Here is a 24,053-nt window from a genome sequence, read left to right on the forward strand (position 1 = left end):
ATTCAGTTTGGTTTTAGTTTTTCCTTTTCTTCTTCTTTTGTTGTTGTTATTATTAGTTTAGAATGAAACATAAAGAAAATCATAAAGTAAGCGTTAAAATTTAAAATAAATTAACATTAAAACGTTAAATTGCATCTATTTAGATGTGAAGTCAAAGCTTTTAAATAAAAAAATGTCTATAAAATTTATATATACCTATACTTTTTCATTTATCTATTTTTTTTAGATCTGCTAATGCAAAATCCACTTCATCTAAGTCTACTTTAAAAAAAATATATATAATTTTTATTTAATATAAATTAAATTACTATTTATATGCATAAGAAATTTAACATATTCCATCTTGAGCAAATTTATAATGATATCAATTATATCCTTTATTTATTAATGTCGTGGCTGTACCGTGCAAAGCCCGGGATACTTCACTAGTACTATTTATAAATCATGATATCAATATGAATCATTCTAACAATTACAATAAATACCAAAAACGCATATATTACTAGAAAATTAGAAAATTTTCTAACTCTTACTTATCTCAACCAAAAATTACAATTTCCCGGATCTCAAAATTGAAATATAAACCAAAATACAGAATTCTTGAAGAAGAAGAAAAAAAAAAAGGAGGAAGATGAAAAAGCTCTTCTTATTTTTTTTTTTTTTTGGCTTAGTTGCTTTATAAATGGCTCTCTTGAGATTCTTCATTAACTTGATCCCTAACTTCCATTGTAATTACTTCTTCTTTAACCTTCTCATCAGTTAATTCTTCACTTTCCTTTTCCATTTTCTTCTCACATTTATCTCCACCACCAAAAGAATTACCTCTACTTGAAATAGGTGTAGCTAAAAAAGTTGGATTCAAATCACCAGCCATTATAACTACAATTTTCTCTTCAAATATCGGCACAACCTTCAACTTCTCTCCTTCCCCGGATTCAGTATCACTATTTTCTCTTGGATAACCAGAGTGTTTCCAGTAAGAACAAGCCAAAATTACTAGAGCAAAAGTTATCAAAACTAGCATGGCTGCTACTCCGGCGAATAGATATGGCGCCGGAGAATACCATGGCGATCTTTGAATGATCGCTGGCGGTGAAATTGATGGAGAAGCAATGAAGGTACTCACTGTTCTCATTTCTTTCTTTAAATTTGCTCTGTTTAAAGGAAAATTTAGAACTGTTTTTTTTTTTTTTTTTGCTTAGCTTGAGAAGTGCAAAGATGGTAGATGTGTATTTATATGAAATGATTTTAGTGGAGGAATAGGGAAGAGAGAAAAGGGAGGTTAAAAAAGAAGGAAGGTTGAAGTTCTTTCTCAATGGGGAATCATCATGCAATTTTATAATGAGAAAAATGAAAGGCACTTTTTCTTTTTACTCCATTGGTTCAAAATATTTTCACTTTTTGAACTCGTTTGCCAATGAGAATTTTTCATTTTTGGGGGAATTTTTTTTTTTTTTTTGGAAACCAGCATTTGGCAAAACTTTGTTTTCACTTTTTTCAGTTTCAATATATTCAAACAATCAAATATTCTTTACAAAGATAATAATTAAACACAATTCAATCTTCAACTCCAATTTTAAAATTTCAAATAAAGTGAAAAATATTTTATTTTCATGGTCAAAAGCCCACTGAGTATCCACTCAACCTTTAATACATCCTTAAGAAAATATTAATTCTTAGAATAAAAATGAAGTATTTTGATTTAATTATCTTTAATTAAATATTACCTAGTTAATATAGTTTCTTGATTATATAAAAACTCACTTATCTAAATATTGAAAATTAAATAAAAAAAGAATAATTAACTGATCTTTTTTATTATGTAAGTGGATACTTATTTTTTAACCAAAATAAAAAAGGTAAGTGGGCATTTATTATGAACTGGAGGGAGTAATAATCATTCTGTATTTTGATACTCCATCTGCAAATTTGGTTAATTTTGATTCATGTCACGTAGGATAATAGTAGAGTTATAATTTTAAAAGACAATTAATTAGAAAATGTCATAATATCACCGCTCATTTGATCGGTGCTCTCTACATCGTGGAACACGTGCTAATGTGTGTGCAACTCATTTTGATCTTAAGCTCATTAAAATGATTCAACTTTATAGGCTAGCTCACCCTTCTCGTATTCACTAATTCGATTAATATGGATTCGTGTTGCGTAGGACAATAGAAGAGCTAAAAATTTATAAAACAATCAATTAGAAATGTCATAATATCCCTCTAGTTTTTTGAGGAGCCCTCGGCGTCGTGAAACATATATCAAAGTGTATGTGCGACTCATTTAAATCTTGAGCTCATTAAAATGATTCAACTTTTTATATGCTAGCTCACGCTTCTGTTTCATGTCAAAGGAATTTAACCCTTATATATATATAAATAAAATTTTGGGTGAAAGGGTATCATTTGAACCCCTCGCTTCTAGATGGCTCTGCCCTTGTGTAGGGCCCACTAAAAATGAAGCACTTCTTATTACTGTGAATAAATTTCTCTATTTTAAATTTTCTAACTCAAGACCTCTAGTAGAAGTCATATTATCACCTTGCTTTGATGATAAAATAAACTATCTTTCGTTTGAATTACTAGTGGTGCTAAGTTAAAAAAGGCACTGAGCTTATGAGTAGGGCACCAATAATCATTGAGCAAAGACGCGAATTAAAAATGTCATTAGTAGTGTAAAGTGATCCTATAATTACAATGCTTTATGAACTACAATATCATTATCTCATACTTATCAACTATGCTTGAGCCTTTGGAGATGGTATTAGTATTTTGTGCAGGTAAATGTGAAGTAGTATTGCGCTCACCATTCATTTGAACTAATAATAACAATCGTAGACTTAATATGAATATATATTTCAACAATTTTTAATAATATATATTTCTTTTGTTTTATTTTATGTAGCACCTTTTTTCGTTTCATTTGGCTCAAAAAATGTCATCTTTATATATTTAGAAGTAACTTAATTTTATATTTCTATTTTATTTTTAATAATATGTTTTATAACGACAAAAACATTACGATATAATTTAAAATCACAAGTTTTAATTCTTATTTTTTCTTAAACTTTGTAATAATTCAAATTGTGTCATACAAAACGAAAGAGAGAGAGAGAGAGAGAGTTCGTAATTTGCAATATAGCCAAATAGGTTCGTGTGCTCCCCTTGCTTATAAACTTATAAGTATGCATTTGCCTCAGTATAGTACTATAAAGATGGTTGCAATTCCTTTTTTCACTTCTTTTAATTGTATAAAAATATTATAGAATTGTAATAGTTTTCAAAAATAAAAGTTGAACTACTTTCATTTTCATAGTGGACAAATTATACCTTCGTCACTAACTTTATACATTTGTTGGCGAAGTATAATACGCCTTTTCATGTATTGGTTGTAGAATATTTGATAATTTATATGGAGCCCTTCATGGTTCGCCACATCTAATTAAGAAAATGTTAAGTAACATAGCACTAACATACTTTTGTTGTAGAGGAGATTTGCTTTTTAAGGTTAAATGAGTGCGGTGGGATAACCGGAATTTCTAAATAATGGTCTCGGGTTCAAATTATAGAAATGAAAAGAATTCTTGATAGGAAACATTTCTCTCTTTAATGTGTCCCAAGTAATACAAATCTAATTAATCACACTGGTGAATATCGAATACCATATAGTTATCAAAAATAAAATTAAGAAGATTTGCCTTTCGCTTTGTGCCGTCCTTTTCTAATCGATTCTGCAATCGAAATGTATTAAAGATTCTCAGAAGATTAATTTGTTTTTGTAAGTGGAAGTATTCCAATGGATAATCTTTGAGCCACTTTTTTCAAGTTGGATGACGACATAAATATCAAAATGCTTAATGAACCTGTTCCAAACTGAATGTTTTGTTTATTTTCTCAAAACCAAATTTAATTTGATTTTTAATTATTTTAAGAAAAAAATGAAAATTATAGTATATTGTTAAATGTTTTTTTGGATACTTGGGTCTATTTGAAATAAATTATTCATTTTAATCATCAAATATTGTGGTGGAATAGATAGAATCCGTCCACTCCTAATTAGAGAGCTATGCTTCTAGCCTAAAGAATGGAAACAACTCTGATAGGAAGCGCTTCCCTCTTAATGACCCTTATACGACGTGAATTCATACTAGTCGGTGTCCTAAAATGGATACCAGAGTCCCAAAGAAACAAAAAAAATATAAAAATTGTTCATTTCAAAACAAATGACAGGATTGACAAATGGTAGGACTACATTATTCAGTAATTGGGAGACTATAGTTCGTACATTGATGTACTATACTATAATCTGAGATGATCAAGACGTAAATTAGAGAAAGTACAAATTGTGAAAAGAGGATAGAATTATTGGACGCTTTTTATCCTCTATTTAACTCTATTATTATTGTTCTAGTTGCATGAGATCCGGGCTTAACTCATGATCTAAAAATAAGAAAAATTAATTATAAAACTATAAATTGGATAAAGTACAAATTGTGAAAAGAGGATAGAATTATTGGACGCTTTTTATCCTCTATTTAACTCTATTATTGTACTAGTTGCATGAGACACAAGCTTAACTCATGATCTAAAAATAAGAAAATTTAATTATAAAACTATAAATTATTTGTATCACATTTTTCTATTGTAGAATTAATTTAATTTAACGACACATTAATCGTGTCTTATTGGTAATTATTAAAGTTTCTTAGTCATAATTGAATAATTTTAAAGAACAAATTATTTATGAGGAAGTTTTGAAGGAGAATTAGCAAACACAAAGGGACACAATATTCAATATTCACTAAAGAAGCAAAATTTTGGAGGTTTAAAACAAATAAAGTGTGTGTTTGGTATGGAGAAGAATATTTATCAAAAAATATTTTTTAATTTTTTCATATTGGGTTGGTCAAAATTATTTAAAAACATTTTCTCTAGTAGAAGCAGGAAAATCGAGTTCCACAAATGAAATTCCACATTCATTGTGTCTTCCCCGCCCTCCAATACACCTCATTTTTAGTACCCCACCCCCGTAGCCCCCATCCCCACCACCCATCGCACCCCAGCCCCAACCCCACATCCCATAGTACTTGTTTAGATTATATACAAATGATTTTAAGATAATATTTTTTGCTTACGTACCAATACAAGAAAATAAGTAGGAACACACTTATTTTTGATGAAAAATAGTTTTAACATAATATTTTCCTTCATAAACACATCCAAAGAAAAGAATTGGGGTACTAAGTAGTAAGATCTAATAAATGCTCTGATTGAAATGAAACAGTGACTCCAAAGTGGCATAAATTTTAGGAAAATATGTAATAACAATTAATGGAACAGGTACTCCCTTGATTCTTTTTTACTTGTCTCTCGTTGACTCAGCACTTCTCTTAAGAAATTATTTATTAGGAGTAAAATATACTAATTACCCTTATTAATTATACTTTGAAAATTTAAGTTTGATTATTAATACTCTATATAGTTACTTAATGATAAGGGTAATATAGGAAGAATTAATAAAGCTTTCGTGATTTGTTAAAATAAACAAGTAAAAGAAATACTCCCCTGTTTCAATTTATGTGAACCTTTTACTGTTTGGAGAGTCTAAGAGATGCTTCTTTGATCACGTTTTTCTTACATTTTTTTTAAATTATTTGAATTATAAAGTATCATGACTTATAATATTTTTTATATAGTTTATAAATATATAAAATATATTTTTACCAACTTGAGAAATTTATGTCAAAATTTACGATCAAAGTTATAAAGTTTGATCTCTCACATTTCGAAAAGGTTCACATAAATTAAAACGGGAGGAGTGTATTTTTAGACATCCACGAAAGAAGAAAGAAAAAAAAAGCCATATGATCCAATTAGAGAGGCCCAAGTGGGCATGACTATGAAAGAAAGCAAAAGTAAGCAGCCACATGGTGCAGCATCACAGGGCAAAGCATAATGTGAGGACTACAAAAAGTCCCACATTTGCTCTTATATATAATGGTAATATTAGACTACTTTTAGTCCCACAACTGTTCAAGTTTACACATTTAACTCTCATTTTAGCCCTTTTGATCTGATTGATAAATAAACTTTTTCTTCATTCTTTTTCAATAGAATATTTAAATAGATTGTAGACATCAAAATTGTTGATCTTGGAATTGGAGAAGAAGAGGAGATGAGGAGAAAAAATATCTACAGCTAAGGTGCTATTCAACTGCTTAACTAATCTCCTTTACAAAGCTGATCACTAATTGCAGAACTAACCATTACTCATATGGCTCATTCTGCTATCTCCAATAAAAAAGTTATTAAATTGATTCGTACAAAATTTGGGCTAAAAATATATTGGACAAAACCAACACTTCGAGGCAATTAAATTAAACTATTTATTTAAGTCAAAATTACATAACTTACCGATTCTATTTTGCCCTTCTTTTGGGGTGATCTTTAAATTTTACCCCTCATATTTGAAATCTTTAAGTTTTGCCCTTCGACTAAAACTCATGAGTTCCAGGTTCGAACTCCCACACAGTCAAAATTTTAATGCAAGACAGAGTTTAAATTTCGCTATACCCCTACCGACATACACTTGTGAAGGAATTACCAAAGTTATGTCGGACCCGGCATACTTATGCCTTATGGGCAGACTTGGCATAAGTATGCCGGGTTCGACATAACTTTGGTAATTCCTTCACAAGTTTATGCCGGGTTCGGCATAAAGTTTGCCCATAAGTATGCCCCCACCGGCATAAACTTATTAAAGAATTATCAAAGTTATGCCGGACCCGGCATACTTATGCCAATTCTGCCCATAAGGCATGAGTATGCCGGGTCCGACATAAATTTGGTAATTCCTTAGCAAGTGTATGCCGGATCCGGCATACACGCGACCCAAACTTTACCTTGTATTTTTTTTTTTTAATTTATGCTTGAGCGGGGGTTCGAACTCAGAACCTCATGATTTCTGCGTGAACGCTCAGAGTTGCAATGCGAAGGGCAAAAATTAAAGACCAGTAATATAAGGGGCATAATTTAAAGATCACAAATATGAGGGGCAAAATTTAAAGACCACCACAAAAGAAGGGCAATCCGCGCAAAAAAATGTTTTGGTTAAATTGGACTTCAACCATATAAACCAATTTACGTGAATTGCATTAGTCTGATTTTATATTCCGCCAAATTCTAAAATATACAAATTACAAGAAAATGAAAATTTCTCTCAATCTTTCTTCGTCTCAAATAAAATTACAATTTCCGAAACCCCAAAATTGAAAATCCAAACTAAAAGTAGGATTTTTTAAATAAATAAATAAAAAAAACATATTTCTCTGTTTTGAGCTCAGTGGCTTTCTTCATGAATTTGGTCCCTAATTACCTCCATAATTACTGCTTTAACCTTCTTATCATCTAATGCTTCACTCTCCATTTCCAATTTCTTCTCAATTTTATTCCCATTTTCATCCCCAATCGAAAAACCTTTACTCAAAATAGGCGTAGCCAAATAACTCGGATTCAAATCACCAACCATTATAACTACAATTTTCTCTTCAAATATCGGGAAAATCTTCAATTTTTTTTTTTTTTCCAATTAAATGTATGTTCAAGCACAACTACATATTTCAAATATCACTCACTTCATGTCCAACGTGGCAACCGGCAACGCCTACTAAATTCTGTCAAATCCCAAAATACAAATTACAGGAAAATGAGAATTTCTCGCACTCTTTCTTGTCTCAATCAAAAATTAAAACTTCCAGAAACTCAAAATTTAAAATCCAAATAAAAAACAGGATTTTAAGAAAAGGAAAAAAAAACAAATACCAAAAAAAAATAACAAATGAAGAAAAGGCTCTGTTTTGAGATTAACTATCTTGTAATTCTTCATCAATTTGCTCTCTAACTTCCATAATTACTTCTTCTTTAAGCTTCTCATCACCTGATTCTTCACTTTCCATTTCCAATTTCTTCTCAACTTTACTTCCATTTTCATCCCCAATCGTAATAGGCATAGCCAAATAACTCGGATTCAAATCACCCGCCATTATCACTACAATTTTCTCTTCAAATATCGGCGAAACCTTCAATTTCTCGCCGGCGCCGGCATCATCTCCGGCGCGTGTAATCTCGCCGGAGCGTTCGCCGGCGCTTTTCCAGTAAGAACAAGCTAAGATTAAAAGTGCAAAAGCTATTAACCCTAACATAGCTGCTAAACCGGCAAATAAGTACGGTGCCGGTGAATGCCACGTGGATAATGTGGTTTTTATGGTTGGTTTTGGCGGTTCAGCAATAAAGGTACTCACACTTCTCATTTTCTTAAAGTTTTTGGACTGATTTGCTATTTTCCTTTCTTTTCTACTTAGCTTGTGAAGTGAAGAGATGGTATATGTGTATATTATTTATATACAAGGAGGTTGTAAGAATAGAATAAATTGTTAATTGTTAATGGGGGATCAAATAAGGTTCTCTTCGTCATAAATTTTTAGGAGGGAATAAACATTTTTTCTTTTATAATCTTTCTCTTTTATGCATGAATAATATAGAATTTCCCATTTTCTATTCAAAATGTTTGTTTTTCTTTTATTTAATTTCATTCATCTGTTATTGCTTCAGAACTCATTTCTTAACTGAAGTTAACTTATATTTGTTGACGGCATACCGCCATCAGGGTATTATAGTTTGTTATAGTAGGTAGCTTGTTTTATTTTTTAATATTACTAGTCTCACTCCTTATGAATGATTATTTTTAGTTATACTTTAGGTGATTTTGAGCCCGTTTGGATTAACTGAAGAAAAAATGATTTTTAAGTAGGGATAAGGCATCATTACCCCTCAACTTGTAGCGTTTTTGTTACGACACACCTTACCTAATTTTTAGTTCTATCACCCCCCTAAACTATTTAAAACCGTAATATTTTATCCCCTAAACGCTGATGCTCACTCTTATATGGGAGAGTGACATACACTCTCCTTGCCACATGTGCATTTATTTATTTAAAAAAATTCAGCTTACGTGTCAATTTTTAAAGTTTGCTTTTTACGATTAATGAGTGTGGTGGGATAGACGGAATTTATGTACTTCTAAATAATGGTTTGGGGTTCAAATTCAAATGAAAAGAATTTTTGATAGGAAATGTTTCTCTCTTTAATGTGTCCCACGGAATATAAATCTAAATTAATCACACCCGTGAATATCGAATACCATATAATTATAAAAAATAAAATTAAGAAGATTTGCCTTTCGCTTTGTGCCGTCCTTTTCTAATGGATTCTGCAATCGAAATGTATTAAAGAGGTTCTAAAAGATTAATTTGTTTTTGTAAGTGGAAGCATTACAACGGATAATCTTTGAGCCACTTTCTTTAAGTTGGATGACGACATAAATATCAAAATGCTTAATAAACCAGTTTCAAACTGAGAGCACGTTTGGATTGGCTTATAAGTTGCTTATAAGCTGTTTTCAGTTTTTTTTTTAGTGTTTGACCGGTTAGCTTAAAGTTATTTTGTGCTTAAAATAAGGTCAAAAAAATAATTTGGCCCATTTGACTTAGCTTATCTAAAGCAGCTTATAAGCTGAAAACAGCTTATAAGCTAAAAAAAATAAGTTAGTCTATCCCAACTTATTTTTTTAGCTTATAAGCTGTTTGCAGCTTATAGGCATAAGCCCATCCAAACAGGCTCTGAATGTGTCGTTTATTTTCTCAAAACCAAATTTAATTTGATTTTTAATTGTTTTAAGAAAAAAATTTGAAAATTATAGTATATTGTTAAATGTTTTTTTTTTTTGGATACTTAGGGTCTATTTGAAAATAAAGAGTAAATCCCACTTTACCCCCCTGACTTTAAGGGTTGGGAAATGATACCCCCTCCACATATTGAATGGGAACGATAACTCCATTATGTAATATTTTCCAGTGAGAATTTTCTTTTTTCTGACTAGAATTAAATTACAAAAATATATAACTCTTATTATTGTCCCGTTCACCTATTCCGTCGAAAATAATGTACTTATATTTTAGAATATAAAAACTACTTGGAATAGTTTGTTAATAAATTTCAAGCTACGTGACATTCGTTTTATCAATAATTTTTCATACCATAAGTTAATAACAAATGTTGTATCAATATTTTTTCTTCCTTAATTTTAATTGGTTGGATATATTGGTGTTTAAAGATTTAGAGTTTTTGAAAAAAGATTGCATGAACTAAAATTTGAAAAATGATTGGTTTTCTCTTATAGAGCTATGCTATTTAGGACATCTTTCGGACCATTCGATACTTCTATTTAGGACACATATAAATCTCATTCAACGTGTGCGTTTTATGCCAAATTACAAATTTTGGTAAACTTCTACTCTTCGTACAAATTGATATGAAAGTTTTGGCTAGACACAGAGTTTAAAAAAGAACTCTTAAAATTTGTGGTCTAAAATAAATTATAAGATATATGTATGTTTATAAATCATCTTATTAATAGTGAAATGAAAATTTTAAAATTATATTACTCCCTCAGATTCAAAAAATTAGTTCATTTAACCTTTAACACACCCTTTAAGAAAATACTAACTCCCAGTGTGAAATTTATTAACAAATTATTCTAAGTAGTTATATCCTAAAAAATAATTACATTATTTGCAGCGGAATAGGTACATGTGACAATAAAAAGAGTTATATATTTTTGTAATTTAATTCTAGAAAGAAAAAAAAAAGATCTTTATTCAAAACAAAAAAAAATTCTCACCGAAAAATATTACATAAGGGGGTTATCGTTCCCATTCAATATGTGGAGGGGGTATCGTTTCCCATCCCTTAAATTTTAGGGGGGTAAAGTGGGATTGACTCGAAAATAAATTATTCATTTCAATCATCAAGGATTGTGGTGAAATAGATAAAATCCGTTCACTCTTAACTAGAAATGCTTCTAGCCCATAGAAACAATTCTATACGAGACACTTCCCCCTTGGTGACCCTACGTGAATTCATATTAGTTACCGTCCCAAAACGGATTCCAGACTCCTGAAGAAACAAAAAAGAAAAAATTGTTCATTTCAAAACAAACGACAGGATTAACAAATGGTAGGACTACATTATTCAGTAATTGGGAGACTATAGTTCGTACCGTGATGTACTATACTATGAATCTGAGATGATCAAGATGTAAATTAGAGAAAGTACAAATTGTAAAAAGAGGATAGAATTATTGGACGCTTTTTATTCCTCTATTATATGTATTAGACTACTTCTAGTCCCATAATTGTTCAAGTTTACACATTTAACTCTCATTTTAGCCCTTTTGATCTGATTGATAAATAAGCTTTTCCTTCATTCTTATTCAATAGAATATTTAAATAGACTGTAGACATCAAAATTGTTGATATTGGAATTGGAGAAGAAGAGGAGATGAGGAGAAAAAATATCTACAGCAAAGGTACTATTTAACTGCTTAACTAATCTTCTTTACAAAGCTGATCACTAATTGCAGAACTAGCCATTACTCATATGGTCCATTCTGCTATCTCCAATCAAAAAATTATTAAATTGATTCGTACAAAATTTGAGCTAAAAATATATTGGACAAAACCAACATTTGAGTCAATTAAATTAAATTAAACTAGTTATTTAAGTCAAAATTACATAACTTACCAATTGCATTTTGGTTAAGTTGGACTTCAACCATATAAACCAATTTACGTGAATTGCATTAGTCTGATTTTATATTCCGCCAAATTCTAAAATATACAAATTACAAGAAAATGAAAATTTCTCTCAATCTTTCTTCGTCTCAAATAAAATTACAATTTCCGAAACCCCAAAATTGAAAATCCAAACTAAAAGTAGGATTTTTTAAATAAATAAAAAAAGAGTAACATATTTCTCTGTTTTGAGCTCAGTGGCTTTCTTCATGAATTTGGTCCCTAATTACCTCCATAATTACTGCTTTAACCTTCTTATCATCTAATGCTTCACTCTCCATTTCCAATTTCTTCTCAATTTTATTCCCATTTTCATCCCCAATCGAAAAACCTTTACTCAAATAGGCGTAGCTAAATAACTCGGATTCAAATCACCAACCATTATAACTACAATTTTCTCTTCAAATATCGGGAAAATCTTCAAAATTTTAATATTTTTTTTTCCAGTAAAATGTATGTCCAAACACAATTACATATCTCAAATATCACTCACTTCATGTCCAACTTGGCAACTGTCAATGCCTACTAAATTCAGTCAAATCCCAAAATACAAATTACAGGAAAATGAGAATTTCTCGCACTCTTTCTTGTCTCAATCAAAAATTAAAACTTCCAGAAACTCAAAATTTAAAATCCAAATAAAAACCAGGATTTTAAGAAAAGGAAAAAAAAAAACAAATACCAAAAAAAAAAAAAAGGCTCTGTTTTGAGATTAACTATCTTGTAATTCTTCATCAATTTGCTCTCTAACTTCCATAATTACTTCTTCTTTAAGCTTCTCATCACCTGATTCTTCACTTTCCATTTCCAATTTCTTCTCAACTTTACTTCCATTTTCATCCCCAATCAATATAGGCGTAGCCAAATAACTCGGATTCAAATCAGCCGCCATTATCACTACAATTTTCTCTTCAAATATCGGCGAAACCTTCAATTCCTCGCCGGCGCTGGCATCATCACCGGCGCGTGTAATCTCGCCGGCGCGTTTCCAGTAAGAACAAGCTAAGATTAAAAGTGCAAAAGCTATTAACCCTAACATACCTGCTAAACCGGCAAATAAGTACGGTGCCGGTGAATGCCACGTGGATACTGTGGTTTTTATGGTTGGTTTTGGCGGTTCTACTGTTGATGGAGCAATAAAGGTACTCACACTTCTCATTTTCTTAAAGTTTTTGGACTGATTTGCTATTTTCCTTTCTTTTCTGCTTAGCTTGTGAAGTGAAGAGATGGTATATGTGTATATTATTTATATACAAGGAGGTTGTAAGAATAGAATAAATTGTTAATTGTTAATGGGGGATCAAATAAGGTTCTCTTCGTCATAAATTTTTAGGAGGGAATAAACAATAGTATTTTATAATCTTTCTCTTTTATGTTATTTAATTTCATCTGTTATTGCTTCAGAACTTATTTCTTAACTGAAGTTAACTTACGGCATATATAATTTTTGCGCCATCAGGGTATTATAATTTGTTACAGTTGGTAGCTTGTTTTATTTTTTAATATTACTAGTTTCACTCCTTATGAATGATTATTTGTAGCTATACTTTAGGTGATTTTGAGCCCGTTTGGATTAGGTGAAAAAAGAGTGGCTTTTAAGCATAAGTGCTGAAAGTTATTTTATAAATAAGTAGTTACGTGTTTGGATGAAAGTGCTTAAAGGGTTTTTAAAAGTAAGGCTAGTATTGAAATTAATAAAAAGTATAAGGGATAAAAGAGTAAAGTTGTTGGTCAAATAAAAATGACTTTGAAGCCAAAAAAAAAATAAGCTGGGGTTGAACAACTTCTTGGTTTTGGCTTATTTTAAGCACTTTTTAACTTAATTTAAAGTCGTTTTCTATTTTTGCCAAACACTCAAATAAGTGTAAAATGGCTTATAAGCTGGTTTGACTTATTTTAAACACTTTTTAACTTAATTTAAGCCGTTTTCTATTTTTGCTAAACCCTTTAATAGATTAAAAATGGCTTATAAACTGATTTGACCAGCTTATAAGCCAATCCAAACGGGCTCTTTATAGGGTAACTATGGTAGAATACTTGTTACAATTACAATTTGACTACAGTAAGTGTTACTCAACCAAATAGATACTTGAGGAAATGAAAAGAATTTATAATGCAGATGTGCAAGTGTAATTTCATTTTAGATACAAATTATCAGTTGTATGAACATAGTTCGATTGGATTGCGCAAGTGTAACTTGAAATGTTAACTGTTATCTTCCTGTGTAATAGAATGGAAAACTATTCTGCAATAGCTGTAATGTAAATTGTAGAACTTCAGTGAACTCAAATGGCGGCAGCAAATTACACTAGATACTAACATTTTGCTTTTGAAAACGATACAGAATGCAAGAGTGAGAGGAGATATAAAAGTAGGTAATTTTTCAGTAGTCAAAGACGGAGACGAAGCCTCAGAATTTATAGCTAACAAATGGGTGTTATGAAAATGCGTGGTGACTTAACGAAAAAGTCACATCCTTTGTTGCCGGTGCCTTTGCAAGAAAATCACTCAATTTCCCATTCACACCACACAAAACCCAACATTAACCACCACACTCAACTTAGAGTAAACAAACAAATAAAAAGTAAAGAGAAGTCAGATTCATAATTCTTTCTTTCTCCTAGCATGGTTGGACAGGCATGATATTCACCGGCAAAGTATATATCCTTAAACTTGGCAGGATATTTTATTTTTGCCCGCTGCCTATTTGAACACCTCATTTTGCAAATATTGTATTTATTAAACACATATTGACAGTTTCAAACTATTTAAGGTCCATGACTATGACGTATGAATTCGGTTAAATTCAATACCTTTAGCTTAAATTCTTCACCCATTAACTCAAATGGTTGATGAGTTTAACGACATTTCAAGCTCATAAACTTTAAATGAAAAGGCAGGAGTTGACAGGGTTGTGTGTCAATTTGCATGCTTTCTTTCTTAAATGTCAATATGTTACAGATTTGGCCAAATGAAGCTAAACATGGGAAAGCCTAGATGTAACTCTGATCCTATCTGCTTCCATCTAATTCACTCAACTTTAATCATATTCCTATTTCCCACAAGGAATATGTCTCTCTCATGATAATGAAAAAAATGAAAATGGATCTTATTTTGGGCCCCAGTTAGTGGGCCTAGTGTTGGGCTCAGGTGCAACAGTTAAGTCCACATCTAAGCTACAGAAAAAAAACACTCAGATTTTTCTCTTTTTCAATCCTTAAGCAAACAAGTGAATAAACAATAGGATTGGTGGGTAAAGCAACTGCAAAACATAGATCGTATACATTTTGCATTTGGATTTGATTCCATTCTTATTCATACATATCCATAGATTAGATATTTGTTTTTCATTTTAATTCTTTTGATTTTCAATTAGTCTCATCAGTACTTTTTATTTTTAACACTTTTTGCTTGTTAGAATCAATTATGCTGATTCATAGACTAAAATATTACTAAATTAATATACAATTTTAAATTTAGAATCATAAATATCAGAAGCTACATGAAAAATTCCCGATAAATTGTAATTTTCTCATATTAAAATTTTAAAAGATACGTATTAAAATATTACTCTGTACACTTACTATGAATCTCATGAAGCAAAACGTCACAAACGTTTTGAGACAGAGAAATTATGAGAATCTCCATCAACGATATTGCATCATTTTCTTAAAATAAAAAAAGAACTACCTACTTCTGATATACTTAATTAACGGTGTAAAATTCTTTTAATGCATTGGTGCTTTAAATAAACGTATTATTAAAATATCAATAATATATTTTGTTCTAGATGGCATTTACTTTTTGCTTCGTCCTTTATTATGTGTTCCGCATGCCAAAAGGGCAAAAGAGGCCTATCCCATCATTAAAATTGTTGCAAGTGGTAACAATGGTTCAATCACTAACGCAAAATAAAACAAAAAGAGGAACAAGATAGAGCATTAGAGTAGAAATGTCTTCAAAATATTCTCAAAGTTACAGAGTATAAGAGTTGTATGCATTTTTGCACCCTCAGTATAACTACCTTCTTTTTTTATTTGCATCATGTTATTTATCTTTTCAAAGTTTGTCACCGAATGTACATCCAAAAATATATATGGTCATAGAGAATACACTTTTAATTATTACTTAATTTTGCCTTTAGTACACCTCTTCACGTGGGGGCTTGATTATTTTTTCATGGACCAAGCACGTGAAAATTTATTTTTGCTAACGGGTGAGAGTGAGATTTGGACCCAATGCATCTACATGCTTTGGTAGCACATTGAAGTATGTAATCATTTAATTTAAAAGTTTAAGCTGTTAGAACTGACCGACTCAATCGATAGTGAAAGAAGTGAAATGAGATTCACTTGAGGAAATTAAATTTGTTACCACATTTTGTTGGAATTGGACTTACATTAATTGGTTATAGCGTGAAAGGATAGTAACGTGACTCAAGTGATGAATAAATAAAGGCCTGATTAATATTTTAAATGGTTGTGTGGATAAGCAAAACCCGATAACTATTATCTTGTGATGGATAGGCACTTTTTATATATAAAAGCCAACAACCTTTCCTTAGCTAATAGAAAAATCCATTATCTTCTTGAATACGCGGTAGCGATTGACGTCCCATCAGTTTGAGTTCACGAAACAGAGAGAGTGTAGTAGCTAGTGGATTAAGGAAGTTGATCTTTGATTTAATCGCTGATTGATGTTATTGTATGAATGGAATTGAATGATACGCTTCCTTAATCTTAGCTCAAGATTATGATTTGGTGCATGCATAATTGTGTCTCAATCTCTATGATATATGGCAGTTGAATTAATATCTTAATTACACTTTTTGCTTTTGGTAATCCTAATCCTCCTTTAGCATTGCCATGGGCAAATGATTATGATACAAGATTACAAGTAGATTAAATGCCCGTACATTTGAGTGAAAGGACAGACACTGTTTTAGATTTGGAAACTTACAAGTTACAACCATATCCAAATCTGTGCACTTTTGTTGAATATCATTTCATCATCTAACACTAACTAGTGTCTGCTCACTTTCTAAAAGTTTTGTATTATAATATTAAAAGGAAAAATTCTTTTTGAACGCTACATGAAGTTATGAAAACAGCAGGCAAATGTTATATGGTAAGTAGTATTTTTGGTGGGGTAGAAGTAGAAGCCAAGTTGGTCATGAGCCCTGATTTCAGCAAACAAGCTAGAATCTTTGAGCAGCCTTTATCATTAAGAGCCCGTTTGGATTGGTTTACAGCTTAAAGCTGTTTGCAGCTTATAAGCTGAAAAACATAAGTTGGGGTAGTCCAATTTATTTTTTTGGCTTATAAGCTGTTTTCAGCTTATAAGCTGCTTTAGATAAACTAAGTCAAATGGGTCCAATTATTTTTTTGAGCTTATTTTAAGCATAAAATGACTTTAAGCTGACCAGCCAAACACTCAAAAAAGCTAAAAACAGCTTATAAGTCAACTTATAAGCCAATCCAAACGGGCTCTAAGTCAATGTTTCCCCTTTCAATTTTATTTTCATAGTGCAAAAAGATTTTAATTTGTTGTGTAGTATGACATCATCACCTATCCAGCAACATACTACAACAACACTACTACGATTCAAATTTAAAGTTTAAACTAGTTGGAGCTAATGATATGAACTCTTGGAATACTAATTAGGGTCATTTGCACTTTTTTCCCTATTTTGTGCCGGTCTTTAATTTTTGTCCCTCAATGCATACAACCTTTTCGCGGGGCATAATTTATATTTTCGTATCTTGATATTCTATAAATTATGCTCCGTATCATTAAAAATTTATATTCACTAGGCATAAGCTCAATTTTTAAGGATACAAATCAAAGACTAGCCTATTTGAAGGACAAAAATTAAAGACCAACCCTTTTGAAGGGAAAACCCTGCATTTTCTTTTACTTATTTCGATTGGAGAATTTGCAGGATTGCCCTTCATTGGGGGTGGTCTTTAATTTTTGTCCCTCATATTGGTGGTCTCTAATTTTTGTTCTTCGCTATAAATCTCTTAGTTTCAGGTTCGAACCCCCCTTCAGTCAAAATTTTAAAAAAAATTCTCAAGGTAGAGTTTGGATTCACAAGGCAGAATTTTGGCCTGAAGGTAAAATTTTGCCTTGCTGCAAAATTCTGCCTTAAGGCAGAGTTTTGAAGGCCTTGCGAATCCAAACATCTACCTTACGAAAATTTCTTTTTTTTTTAACTGAGTTATTGTTCGAACCAAGAACCTCGGAGTTAAGGCGAAGGGAAAAATTAAAGACCACCCAAATGAAGGGCAATCCGTGAAAAAGAAAAAGTTTCTCTTGGTCGTTCGCACAAATGCCCCTATCTTGGGGTGGTTTTTAATTTTTGTCCCTCAAATCGCTGATCTTTATTTTTTTGTCCTTCGGTACCTTAAGTAACAAAAAAGTGGTCGAAAATACCCTAACATTGAGAAGAAAAAAAAAGAAAGAAATTCGGCCTACCCTTATCTATGACCTAATTTCGCAAGGCATAAGTTTATAGAAATATTGTCTTGTTTGACATAAGTTCTGTAGAAATTAAGTTATCCCGGATAACTTCATTTCTACAAAATTTATGCTGGACAAGACCAAGTTTCTCTAAACTTATGCCGAGCGAATTAGTTACTACACAACTTATGCCGGATAACTTCAATTTTACAGGATCTCTGGTTTCATAGACTAACGGATAAGGATACTTTGGCCCGCAAAGTTTCATTAAATGAGAAGCAGGGGCAAAAATTAAAGACCAACAATTTGAGGGGAAAAAATTAAGAACCAGTCCGTATGAAGGCATTCTGCCCAAAAAATTGATTTCGCTCTGATCAGGTCCCGTGTCATTGCACTACTCCATAATTTATTAGGGAAAGATCATGGATGCCCCCCTCAAATAAAAAAAAATTAGCCGCCCATACCCCCATTATTTTCATGCCCCAGAAAAAATTAATAATATTACCCTAGATGCCCCCCAGTTATGATACCAACATGATATATAAATATATTAAGATGATATCATGGAAGATGCTTCAGTCCTTCGCTTAATCCTCAATCATACCATCATGGTATATAAATATACTGAGATAGTATCATGGAAGATGCTTCAGTCCTTCTCCTAGTCCTCCATGACACCATCATGGTATATAAATATTTCGAGATAATATTATGAATGATCATGTTCATTTATTAAAAATGACACACTTTTTTCGAAAAAACCCCTCTATGATACCATCATCTTATATACATATATCGTGATGGTATCATGAAGGACTGCTTTAGTCCTTCAATGAGACACTCCTCAGGATCATGATACCATCATAGTATATAAATATACTGAGATGGTATCATGGAGGATTGTTTCAATCCTTCTCTTAGTCCTTCATGTTATCATCGTGATATATAAATATATTGTGATGGTATCACAGAGAGGAAAGGGTTTGACCGAGGGATATGCCGGATAAATGCTTTCAGCCGGTGGGGGTAAAAGCGAAAATACTTTGGGAGGAGCCATGGGCGGTAAATATTTTGTATTTTGGGGACAATTAGTGATGTTTTCCCCAATTTATTTTGTTGGATAAATTAGGACCATCTAAAATTGTGCACTGATAATCAATTTTGGGCTAACCATTTAATTTGTAGCCGTAGTTTACCAAGATTTAAAAATTTAGTATCCATTTTTTGTGTGGATTGCCGTTTTTTGGCGTGGTCTTTAAATTTTGTCCCTCATATTTGTGGTTTTTAGATTTTGCCCCTCATATTTGTGGTATTTAAGTTTTGCACTTCGTTTGAAAAGGTGGAAGAATATCTAAGGTTCTGGGTTCAAACCCCCGCTCAGGCATAAAATAAAAAATAATTTCTCAAGGCAAGGCTGGGAGGCGTGTATGCCTGATCCGACATACACTCCTTAAGGAAAAACTAAAGTTATGCCGGATCCGGCATAACTAAAAGTCTGCCCCATAAGGCAGAACAAGAAGCACCTTTTGCTGCTTATCTCTTTTATCCTTGACAACAACTGACTGCCGTGCAATGCCTGCATTACCGTGAAAAATAAGAAAGTTCATCTGAGAGAAACTCTGTTTCCAAGAAACAAAAATCAAGAAAATGTGAAGTTCTCAAAATTCAACTTTCTATTTGTTGTCTGAAAACAAAAAATGGTGGTATCCCTTTATCCCGATCTACCCACAACTTCAGAATTGTCATCTTGTTGTCTCAACCCTATTTCTAGTCTCTACACAGATTATCAATATCCCTTACTAGGATATATCTCCAGCTTCCGTCAACCTTCCTGCCTTCAACCGCTGTCATTATGTTGTTTTGCCATTGGAATGATTCGTTTTCATAAATATCCACTTCTTTGGAAACACGGATGATAGATAAGAGACCAATCTCAAACCCTTATTGATTCTCCTAATGACAAGGTTATACTCTTCTTAAGAGATTGACAAGTTGAACCTAAATTCATCCAGGATTCATTTGTAAGCATTTTGTTGTAAATCATTGATCAATCACAGCCCACGAGTTTCACTTTGATTTAAACTATTGAAGGCAGAATAGAGAGTGAACTGAGACATTCACGAAGTCTTGAGTCTATAACGAAACAAAACACCACTGACTTGTCACAGTTGGGAAGGTCCACTGTAATCCCTCAGCAACATAAGAAAAAGGAAGTCCAGAGAAAGCGCAACTGTTGGATACTTTGTTGTTTAAATTTTTAATCATTGATATTCTGGAACTGGGTCTTTCTACATGTTCTCTATAGTCACGTCTTAATACAATGATAACATGCCCAGTGTATTCCCACAAGTGAGGTAAGGGAGGATAAAATGTACATAGACCTTACCCCTACCTTTGTGGGGTAGAGAGGACTGTCGTGTCTTAATGTCTGTATATTATATTTTTCTGTTTCTTTGTCTCTTTTCTATGGTATTGGAGTGTCAAAGTAATCTCTTGAGATAGTAGAAGTATTATTGCACTAACAATAGAGAATCTCAGGAGAAAATCAGATTCAATTTCGGGATGATAGAAGAATAAAGTTTTGAACAAATTGGGTTGTATTCTGTTTAAGGACATCATCCCGACTTATTTAGATTTGTATAGACACAAAAAGTTGATATTGTGCAGAATGTTGCATATTCAGGAGACAACTATTTTGGGATGAGAGGTTACATAAGAATGTAATGATTGGGAGATAACATCGGTGAGGCAACTATTATCAATGTTACATGGCCTTAAGTGTTTGGGCTGTAGCCTGATAAACTTATATGGACAGTGGAGAAGTAAAGAAATTTGAGGATGAAGCCGTTTCATAACCTACATGACCCAGGTAAGGAGGTGACGAGAAGTTACTGGGAGACCTATTTGAAAGACAAAGACACCTGATGTAGCTTATGGACTGTTGTCTGGATACCATTCTCAGTTTGGAGAATCCAGGATGGTGACTAGCAATTTCTGTGAAGACCTATTCATATTCAGCTCTCGATGTAACATTTCCATGCAAACCATTTTCGCTTTTGGATTATCTCCAAAGAAGAGGCAGAATCTTGTGTAAGAGATGTTTCTCCATAAAATTGGTATCTACAATTATTCTTTCTTGCTTACTCACAGAGATATTTTCTTGCGCGCCAAATGCGCTTAAAAGCACCAACACAGTGTTCTATGTTTTTCGAATTTACAGTACTAGACAAGCCTCCACCACACCCCACACCCTACCCCAACAAAAAGAGAGTTTCTTTTTAGAGGTTTGGGAGGGGGCAAATTAACAATTAGATGTACCATAGAATGGAACACATTAGACAGGCACAACAATTGCGTTGAAGCCTCGAGAAGTAAGGGACGTAAAGAAATGGATCATGGGCCTAACTCAACCCCAAAAGCTAGTTCATGAGGGGAGAATTTCCCAAGTCCATATAAGGAGACCACCCATCTCATTAACCACCGGTGATGGACTTTTTGTCATTCTTCAACACCCCACCTCACGCCCAAGACTGGAAATCTGGAGCATGAGCAATTTAATTTGGGGGCCCAACATCGGGTGAGATAGATCCTGCTCTGATACCATATAAAGAAATGGATCATGGGCCTAACTTAACCCCAAAAGCTAGCTCATGAGGGAAGGATTGCCCAAGTCCATAAAAAGAGACCACCCAACTCATTAACCACCAATGAGGGGCTTTTAATAATTCTTCAATACCCCACCTCACGTCTAGGGCTGGACATCTGGAGTGTGGGAAATTTAATTTGGGGGCCCAACATCGGGTGAGATAGGTCCTGCTCTGATACCATGTAAAGAGATGAATCCTGGGCCTAATTCAACCCCAAAAGCTAGCTCATGAGGGGAGGATTGCCCAAGTCCATATAAGGAGACCACTTATCTCATTAACCATCGATAAGGGACTTTTTTTCCTTCTTCAACCAAAATAGTAAGATTTGAGTTTCCTAACGAACCAGTCACAGAATGGAAGGACAATTTAGTAGTACCTCGGGGCAGATTTATTTTCTATCTCAAAGCCAGAAAGATGATTTTCCTAGGGTATATCTATCACTTAGTCCAAGTCAGGGATACAGATACCCAGACTCCGGCTCTCCAAACCGTACAACCTGTTGGGTCAACTCAATAAACGGGTCATGACCCTATCCGTAGAAACATCGAACGGGTTGGGCCGTTTTTAGTTTGATTTTGCCACCCCTATTTTTGATTATAGGGAAACTCACATAAAAAGCTACAAATTTGCAATTCACAAACCGTAGCTACCTTTTATGTGGTTTCGGCTATATTTTCGTGTTTTTAAATACAGCGAAATACATGTATCATTAAAATAAAGTGAAGTAAATCCCTTAAATACACGAAGGAGTTTCGGCTGCATTCCGTATTTTAAATACATGTATCATAAAAATAGAGTGGAGTAAATCCTTTAAATACACCAAGGAGTTGTGTATTTCATAGTATTTAAATACTGATAATCCTTTTGTTTTAGCTGTATTTAAATGTATTCGCCGCTTGTCATCATATTAGTTGAATGTATTCAACTGTATTTTAATGTATTACACTAAAAAATGACAAAAATGAAGAATATAATCAAATCTGGTCATATCTCCGGCGAAAATATAAAATAAATTATATTTAAAAAGGAAAATACAATAACACTAGTCGAATTTCCAACGAAATACAAAATATTATCGTGTTTACACTCAAAAAATGAAAAATACATTCAAATCCTATTAAAGGACCAGATCTGGCCATAATGGCTAGGATTCTCGCTGCCATTTCCAGCATGAATAGGACCAGATCTTAGAAAGAGAGAAGAGCGACGCTGCTCGCCGGTAGCGTGGCGGTTGCTGTTGCTTCGTTTTCCGGCAGAGAGTTGATATTTTCAATCAACGGCGAATATATTTTCAAAAAGCACTATATTTTGTAGGCTTCTAACCAATTGGAGGCGTGGATCTGGTGGGTTAGTGTAGAAAGGTCAGAGGTTGGTGCGCTGCGGTGGTTTTTTGGCTGGGCAGTGAAGGGATGGCGTGAGAAGATGGGGGTTTGGCAAAGCAGTAGTGAGCATCGAGGTTGGTGGAGCGAAGGTTGGCTCAATGGTTTGTGGTGACGAGGGACGATGGCGGAAGAGATTGGTGGTGAAGACCAGCCTAGTTGCCCTGTTCTCTGTCTCTATTTTTCTTTGTTTCTGTAGAGGAGGATCGGAGAGAGGGAGGTGAGAGGCAAGGAGAGAGAGGGAATGCAGGGAGAAAATATGCCATACAGCCTAATGTGATATAGCTATGATAGGTAAATTAAAAATTCACTATAGCTATGAAAAGTAATTAAATTAAATGGTAGTTACTAATCATAAATACCTCTTAGAGTTAGTCAAGTCAAGTAAATATTCCTTGACTATATATCTTTAAAATTTTGTAAGTTGGCAAATTTAGCCGTAGAGCCTATTTGGATTGGCTTATTTCAGGTGTTTTAAAGTCAAAATTACTTTTAAACACTTTTGTAGTGTTTGAATTAAAAAATATTTTTTAAAATCAAAACAACAAAAATAAGTTAAAAATCACAAGTTACAATTCCTAACTTAGAGCCCGTTTGGATTGGCTTATAAGCTGTTTTCAGCTTTTTTGAGTGTTTGGATAACCACCTTAAAATTATTTTGTGCTTAAAATAAGGTTAAAAAAATAATTGGGCTTGTTTGACTTAACTTATCTAAAGCAGTACAACTTATAAGCCAAAAAAATTAAATTGGGCTACCCAACTTATTTTTATAAGCAAGCCCATCCAAAAAGGCTCTTACTATATTAAGGAAAAAACGTAAGCCCATGCAAACCAAATGGGCTATTAGTTTGGGTGATTAGACAAAACACA

At 32.7% G+C, this 24,053-nt stretch overlaps 2 protein-coding genes across 2 annotated transcripts; both read right to left on the reverse strand.

Annotated features, from left to right (window-relative positions):
* Window positions 1-499: 499 nt before the first annotated feature.
* Window positions 500-1,737, reverse strand: LOC132602598 (protein GLUTAMINE DUMPER 5-like). Its single transcript, XM_060315411.1, has one exon. The coding sequence runs from the start codon at window positions 1,133-1,135 to the stop codon at window positions 677-679; it is 459 nt and encodes a 152-aa protein (XP_060171394.1). The 5' UTR covers window positions 1,136-1,737; the 3' UTR covers window positions 500-676.
* Window positions 1,738-7,643: 5,906 nt separating this feature from the next.
* Window positions 7,644-8,866, reverse strand: LOC132602599 (protein GLUTAMINE DUMPER 5-like). The gene has a single exon (XM_060315412.1). It carries the CDS (start codon window positions 8,312-8,314, stop codon window positions 7,868-7,870), a length of 447 nt encoding a protein of 148 aa, XP_060171395.1. The 5' UTR covers window positions 8,315-8,866; the 3' UTR covers window positions 7,644-7,867.
* Between the last annotated feature and the right edge of the window lie 15,187 nt (window positions 8,867-24,053).

The sequence above is a fragment of the Lycium barbarum genome, chromosome 7 (assembly GCF_019175385.1).
Source record: "Lycium barbarum isolate Lr01 chromosome 7, ASM1917538v2, whole genome shotgun sequence".
Lineage (NCBI taxonomy): Eukaryota > Viridiplantae > Streptophyta > Magnoliopsida > Solanales > Solanaceae > Lycium > Lycium barbarum.